Below are 7,753 nucleotides of genomic sequence, written 5' to 3' on the forward strand. Positions count from 1 at the left end.
TTGTAGTTTACTGTGGGCCTCCCAGAGCTCTCTGACAGGGAAGGATAAATGTCCCACAAAACTACAGTTCCCAAAATTCCCTAGCATGGAGCCAGGGCAGTTAAAGCGGTGTCAAACTGGGTTGTTTCTGCAGTGTGTTTTGGACCTTACTAGGCTCCTGAGTGGTGCAGTGGCTTGCTTTTCTGGAAGCTCCAGCAGGGGGAGCTCGCGGGTCGTGTCTTCTCCCAGCATAGGACTCAGCGAAGGGGAGAGGAGGAGCCCAGCAGGGTTCCTTTGCAGCGCGCAGGCCTGGCTGCAGTCTAGAACCCGGACAGGCAGCTGGAGGGGAAGGAAGGGGAGCACTCTGCCAGGTACCACTCCAGAGGAGAGGGGTGCATGCAAAGGATCGGGGTCCAGAGAAAGCTGGAGGGGGGCTGTCTGCCCTTAAAAAGACTGGGCCTGGTCCCCATTGTGCAATAGGGCTGGTGCAGCCTAGTTGTTGTTAATACTGTATGCCTTCAAGTCATTTTGGTGACCTTCTCGTAGGGTTTTCTTGGCAAGATTTCTGCAGAAGGGGTTGGGCATTGCCAGCCATCCTCTTGAGGCTGAGAGAGTGTGACTTGCCAGGACCTACTAAAACAAATGACAGTACAGTACTTGCCCATAGAGAAACCATACTTGACTATAGAGAATCATTGGGGAATACTTGCCTATTGAGAATCGTTGAGGAGTACATCCAAATAGAAATCATTGGGGAATACATGCCCATAGAGAATCAATGGAGAATACTTGCCCAACGATTCCCCAATGTATACCCCAATGATTCTCTATGGGCAAGTATTCCCCTATTGAGTTTATCGCACAGGGATTGATTTTTGGCATTAAAGAGAAATTAAAGCACATTTAAAGCATCCTTCAAATGGAGCGGAAAAGGCAAGTAATTGCACGAAAAACCCACAAAAAAATACAATTGCACGAATGATTATGACACGCACCTTGCTGAAATTCTCTGTTCAGCACAATCCCTAAAGGTAAAGTAGTTCTCTTCAGTTTTCACTCTGGGAACTGGTTTTTGCAGGCCAGGTAACAGGATGTATGCGAGTAACAATTCTTCATCCTTCAGGTGCATAACATTTTAGGGAATCTAGATGACAGGTGTATGAGAGTCTCCATTTAGTCCTCTTGGCTTCTGTTGAGAGTTCAACCCTGATTTGCCCTAGATTTTCTTCATTTATCTTTTTGGTGATCCATGTTTCCATATTTCAAATACGTTGTTTTACTTCCTGAAACCTTTCTTCATTGTCCTGCTTTCACAACCATAGGGAGAAATTGGGAATAGGCATAATGCATGGATCCTTTAACAACTCAAATCTGACAACCTCCCGCAGCACATCTTTTGATTCTTATAGCCCTACGTCCGAGACACTAACAGCTTCACAGCGATGGTTATTATCAATAGTTTTAAAGTAGGGACAGGGAATCTGTCACTCTCCAGTTGATGTTGGACTCCATCTCTCCTCAGCCCCTGCATCATGACCAATGTAGTTCTTCAGTGCTGAGAGGAGCACAGGCTCGCAGTCACTTTCTTAAAAGGATATCTCAAACTTTATGTACACACACATCAAATTATTCATAAATGTAGTATTTTGATGAGACTTCTTTTCCCCCTGCAGAACACTGTTACTTTGAAGGGTGGCAAAGCTTCACGGAAAATACATTTCTTTCAGCAGGTACAGTCTATGTTTTATCACTAAATGTTGTGATGGCTGCATAATATCATCCAAGTATAATCCATTCTGGAAGCATTTTATCCCATTCCTTATTTGAGAACCCTATTTCTAACTGCTTTGCCATAATATGCTGCACATTGAAATCTCCTGACCAGCAAATATTGAAAATGATTCATGTTTCTGGATGCTTAATAATCAGCGGTGGTTTTCAACCTCTGGTTTTGCAGAGGTTTTGGACTTCAACTCCCAGAATTTCTCACAACTGACTAAACTGGCTGGGGCTTCTGGGAGTTGAAGTCCAAAACATCTGGAGAGCCAAATTGAAATAGTGGATTGGAACCAGATTTCTTATTTTGCTTTTGGGAGAATTTCCCAATTAAATTTCTACTTAGAAGGCTTTTGCTGGTGAAAAGGCAGGCCTCCTTCCCTCTGCAGCCTCCATTTCTATCTTTCCCAGTGTGAGAAACAGTTCCCCAGATTCTCTGGAGCAGATTTTCATGGAGGGTAGAAGAAAAATACTTCCTCTTCCCTTGTTCCACCTTCAGAAATGCTCTTTTGTATCTGAAATCTTCCGTGGACAGATGGAGCTTTTCTGTCTGCAGAAGGAAGACCTGGATCCAAGCCAGTGTTTACGTAGCACTTCTAAATGTTCAAGACATAATGTAAAAACATGCACTTTCAAGGCACTGTGGAAATATATGTCTTGTTGGAAAGAGCAAATCGAGAGGAAAGGTGTCAAACAGGGGCGCAACTACATTTGGTGATAGCACAGCCCAAAGGGCAGTCTGTACCGCGCATAAATGTACCAAATAAATACATAGATTTGCCTGAACTCACATAGCACGCTTTGCTTAATTAGGATCCTTGCAAAAGTGGGATTCCTTGTCATGCTGAGGCTTCTGTTTGCATTAAATGACCACAAGGTGAATGGGAGGAACAGGGCTGGTGTGCATAGTAAATGTATAAGCAACCCAAACGATGCTTCTGCGCTCTTTGGATACAACACCCAAATAGGTCTAAACCTCATCATTGGAACCACTGATCCCACCACCTCTGATTTCTCCCCTTTTTTTCTATGATGTAATTCAATGGTACTCAAACTTTTTACCCTTGGGACCCTCCTTTACATCTGCATGCAGTTGTCACAGCCTCCTCTGTCCACTCAATGTAGTATATGAATAAAAATATTTTGCTTATTTAGTGTGCATATTTTCATTTGCACATTCGTGTATGTTAATATTTTACCATTTTATAAAGAAATAACATGGTTCAAGTTAGAACAGTTCTGTTTAAGAAATTCAATATTTAACTCAACTCGTGTAAATCTAGCTATATAAATAAAAATGTAAATGTTCGTTTGTTCAAAATCTTAAATCTCCGAAAGTTCTTCACTGATTACTTTGAAATTTTGACACAATGTTCTATTCTAATACACACATGTTTTATATGCCTAATATGTTTTTACATACCTACTCTGTTTTTATATACCTACTATTATATAGATGTCACACCTGTGACAGGTAAAAATACGTGTTTTTTTAAAATCATCGCCATTTGTTGGACGTAACAGCAACACACTCTATACTAAATATTTACGACTCCATTTCAATGTTTCCGATTTATGATCCATTAACAGTTTCCAAATTTCCAATTTTACTATTCCATTTCATTGTTTCCGATTGCATTGTTAAATTGAATTTTCATAGATTTTGATTTATTTTCATTTTGATTTAATTGTTTCGTGCGACATTGCGTTGCAATTGAGCTGTGTCATTTACCATAGCATTCATTTCATGATTATAGCTTATTTTTTTATTTTTCAATGGTTTTTATTTTGTTTTTTAAAATGTTTCTCTTATTTTTCAGTGCAATTGGCAGTGGAATTGAGCTGTGTTGATTGAGCTGCATTTGAATGGAAATATTTCGTCAGTATTTTTATTCTTTTTGGTTTTTTAGTTCATATTTTTTCCTTTTTTAACATTTTGCAATTTTATATGTTTTTGTTATAACTTTCTTCTTTTTCAGTGCAATCGATCTGCTTTAGTTCACCCAAATAATGCCTCGCAGAAAATCAAACCTAGGTCGTCGTACTCGTGGAGCGGAAGCAGTGCGACGAGTAATTGTAAATCAAACTGAGGAAGAACGGGCAGCAGCGAACGAGCGAAACAGACAAAGAATGGCTCAAATACGTGCCAAGGAACCAGCAGAGCGACGTGCGGCCAGACTTCAGGATGCACGGTTGCGAGCACGGCGATCGCGTTCTGCAGCTTCAGATCTGCGTCGTTCTCAACAGAATGAACACAACAGGTTGAGAGTGGGTGAAAGACATCAACAAGAAACAGCAGTGAAAAAATTAATGGGCAACGTCGTTGAAGCAACAATCTTGACAGGACCTTTCAAAGGTGAAGATGTCCTCATTCCTCATGTTCCTATGATTCCAACAGATATGCCATTTGAATTTAAGAGATTGCAATTCCCATTTCAATTGGCATTTACAATCACCATCAACAAAGCCCAGGGCCAATCTTTAGAATTGTGCAGTTTTTCTATTTAACCAGATTGAGTCACAGCAACGCGTAGCTGGGTACAGCTAGTATTACACATACAAATATTTGGGAAGTGGAAGAAGAGGGATCAGAGCCTCCAAGTCTCACACCTCTCTTCAGCAACTCTCACACCTTCCCTGGGATCCCACCCCACCATTTGAGAACCACTAATAACATTGTCTTCTTTGCTTTGTTCACAGGTGCAATGGGGGACTTGTGTCTGGGCCAGGAGTTCCACACTTGGCACCAGTTCAGCCTGTTTTTTGATGACTGGTGTGAAAAGCACAAGGTACTCTTCATCATTGCCAGCCTGAAGCCGCTCATCTCTCTGCGCCAGAACCCACCACCTTATCAGCCCAGCTTGGCTGAGACACTCCGCTTCCGTTTCGTGCGTCTCATCTGCAAACACAGCGGGACCTATGTTGGGCAAAGCACAGTGCAACGGAACCACAAGTAAGCACTTTTTAGCATTAATATGATTATTATTTATATAGTACTCCATGTTTGCATTGCATGTGCAAGAGGACATCACCCTGCCCCAAGATGCTTACAGTCTAAATTTCATTACTGAAGTAATAACAGAAGAAGATGATGAGGGATAAGCTGGGAAATAATGTTTTATGCACTTAGACTCTGTTACTGACTTGAGTTCCTGCATGATTAGTAGCCGAGTATGCTCAACATTATATGGGGAAAGTAAGAGAGGATTTGAAGGAACAAAGACAAGTGGTGTCTCGCAGTTGTTCTGAATCAGTTGCAAGGATTTGGAGTGGTGAGGGAGAAAGGATGGAATCTCTTGAGAAAGTAGGATTTTTCTATGTGGAAAGAGGCAAAAACCATTGGGAACCACTAGTACCAAAAACTGAATGAAAATCCTGGTTTCTCTTGTTGTGCCCTGTTTCAGCCACAGACGCCAGCTCTTTAATAGACTCACAGGGATAGTTCATATGTTGTGTATGTGGAGGGTTCAGACTAACACAGAAAAGGATTGTGGGGGCTAGAAATCCCAGAATCTCAGTCATGCTGGCTGTGGGATTCTGGGGGATTCTTAGTCAACCAAAGTATCTTTTCCAAGCTGTGTCTTGGCAACTGCAGTGAAAGGGATTTGGGCTAAGAAGACTGGGAAAGATTCTTAAGAAGACATTAACCCTGTTTAGGTATTCACCTGAACATGTAAAGGGCTACAATGGCAGAGGGGTATGAATGGATTTCATAGCCCTTTTCCATAAAATTCCTGAGCAATTGGAAGTACGTTAGACCATCTATGCATTGACCACAAAGGTCTGAAGAGAGGCCACTTTCAACTGAACACAGTTACAAAATTCCTGTGAGCTAATAAAGGTTTAGTTTTCGCTTATAGGAGCGTTGTAACTGTGTTCAGCTGAATGTGCTTACAGGGGAACCGTCAGACCTTTGAGCTCCACATGCGAAGGCCTAACCTACAGCCAGGTGTATTCAAGGAAATTGTGGGATAAAATTTACATGCCACCCACATCCCTGTCCCTAACTTTAGATTTACACATGTTTAGATGTGTGCCTAAACAGAGGTTACTTCTTACCTCATGAACTCACCCATTTGGTCATCTCCCCTCCTGCAGCAGTGAGAAGATTGACTGCCCAGCTTCCATCACTCTACGCTTAGGCCCCAAGAAGGACTGCTTGGTGGTGACTGAGGCCAACCTAGAGCACAACCACTGCTTGTCTGAGCTGGAGTTCTCCCACCACTTCAAGCGGCACCAGCTGAGGGCCAGCCTGGGGCTGCCCATCCGCATTACCAACAGCATATCGAAGCGTTTCCTGGCACCTGACCTTGTCTGGAACCTGGAGGATTATAGCAAAGCCAAAGACAAGGGCATGTGTGAGCTCCTGGCTGTTCTAGATGGTCTCTTCAAGACCGACATGAGTGCTAAGGTCAAAATGGTGTTCCAGGAGGATGTGGCTGTCCTAAATAGCATCTTCCTGACCACTTCGCACATGCAAAAACTAGTGCAGCGCTTCCCAGCTCGCCTTTTTCTGGAACGTGCTGCATGTCTCAATGCAGACTTTGAGCTTTATACAATATTGTGCCAAGATGCCAATGGACGTGGTCGGGAGGTGGCTTATTGCCTGGCACGCCAGGGGCTGCCTGACCTTCTTATATTTATGGTGGCGTCCTTGGTACAGAGTGTCCCGGGCATAAAATTGAGTGTGAAGGTGGTCACGGTCGGGGCTGGTTTGACTGGGCTGGATGCAGTAGAGGAGGTGTTGCCTTGTGCCCGGGTACAGATCTGCCGCCTTCAGGTCTTGGAGGCCCTCTACAGCAAGGCCTCTGAACTGGCAGTGCCAAAGGAAGACCAGATCCGTAACTTGCTGCTCAACCTGGCAAATGCTGACTCTCCTTGCGTCTACAGCCAGTACCTGAGTGACTTGGAAGATGTGGCTCCAGACCCCTTTTTGCAGTACTTCCTAGAGTGCTGGCAACCCCACAAGGGCATGTGGGTAGAGTGTTGGGCCTTTGAGAAGAACAGAGAATGCTCCTTCCTGGACCACTTTAGTGCCCATCGCCATAAGCTTCTGACAGTGCTCAGCCCCCCTGTGGCACTGGCTGCCTGTCTCAAAGGCCTGCTGGATCTCCAGGCCCTACATGTGGAGGCATCAACACTCAATGTGGCACCTGTGGCAGAGCTGTACCACACTGTCTGCCGGTCTGACAGCACTGACCTGGTTGTTGAGGAACTTGACCTGGTGCCCCACGCTCACTACAAGCTGATAGAGTCGTCTGAGGGATACCTCTTGGAAGGCCACACCTGCTCTTTTCTGGTGAGCCATGACCTAGCTACTTGCAGCTGCTCCATTTACATGGCTCACCAGCTTCCTTGCAGACACATCTTTGCCATACGCCTTTGGGTTGGAAGGCCTCTCTTCGACCCCAGCCTGCTGCCTGGCGTGCCACAAACACTTCAAAAAAGCACAAGCCAGGAGAAATGCTAGCGGGCAACCACATTGGATCAAGTCCCAAACTTTTCAGAGCTTGAAAAAAGAATTGTTTGAATACAATTGATTCCCCAGCAATAATACATGTTGCGAGCTATCTGTGTTGTAATATAAAGTTTTTTTGGTGAAGGTAGGGAACTGGTTTGGTCTTGAATCAGAAATGATGACCCATTAGTTGAACAAAAGTCTTGCTGGTGGTGCAGATAAAAATGACTAGTACAGTGGGTCCATGGTATCCGCTGGGGCTTGGTTCCTGGACTCCCCATGGATACCAAAATGTGTGAATATTCAAGTCCCACTAAATACAGTGGATGGTAACATTGTATTCTTTATTATAAAATGGTAAAATCAAGGTTTGCTTTTTGGAATTTATATATTTTAATATTTTCAAGCTTTGCATACTTGAATCCATGGATAAAGAATCCGTGGATACAGAACGCTAACTATAGTGGTTTCTTGATAGCTGCCTGCATTTTGGACTTTCCTTTGGGACATGGCTATCATGATGAGCCTTGGCACCTTAAA

At 43.6% G+C, this 7,753-nt stretch overlaps 1 protein-coding gene across 3 annotated transcripts; it reads left to right on the forward strand.

The window, feature by feature from the left end:
• Positions 1-312: 312 nt before the first annotated feature.
• Positions 313-7,565, forward strand: ZSWIM9 (zinc finger SWIM-type containing 9). 3 transcript variants are annotated; one of them, XM_089481275.1, is made up of 6 exons: positions 313-350; positions 1,653-1,709; positions 3,576-3,634; positions 3,735-4,111; positions 4,456-4,708; positions 5,854-7,565. In XM_089481275.1, the coding sequence occupies exons 4-6, from the start codon at positions 3,766-3,768 to the stop codon at positions 7,223-7,225; spliced, it is 1,971 nt and encodes a 656-aa protein (XP_089337401.1). In that variant the 5' UTR covers positions 313-350; positions 1,653-1,709; positions 3,576-3,634; positions 3,735-3,765; the 3' UTR covers positions 7,226-7,565. The 3 variants fall into 3 exon arrangements, with proteins under 3 accessions (XP_089337401.1, XP_089337400.1, XP_089337402.1); XM_089481274.1 differs by lacking the exon at positions 3,576-3,634; XM_089481276.1 differs by lacking the exons at positions 313-350; positions 1,653-1,709; positions 3,576-3,634 and having other exon boundaries at positions 3,655-4,111.
• Positions 7,566-7,753: the final 188 nt, after the last annotated feature.

Source organism: Sceloporus occidentalis, unplaced genomic scaffold, assembly GCF_023333645.1.
Source record: "Sceloporus occidentalis isolate IW3139 unplaced genomic scaffold, rSceOcc1.0.p SCAF_14, whole genome shotgun sequence".
Classification (NCBI taxonomy): domain Eukaryota; kingdom Metazoa; phylum Chordata; class Lepidosauria; order Squamata; family Phrynosomatidae; genus Sceloporus; species Sceloporus occidentalis.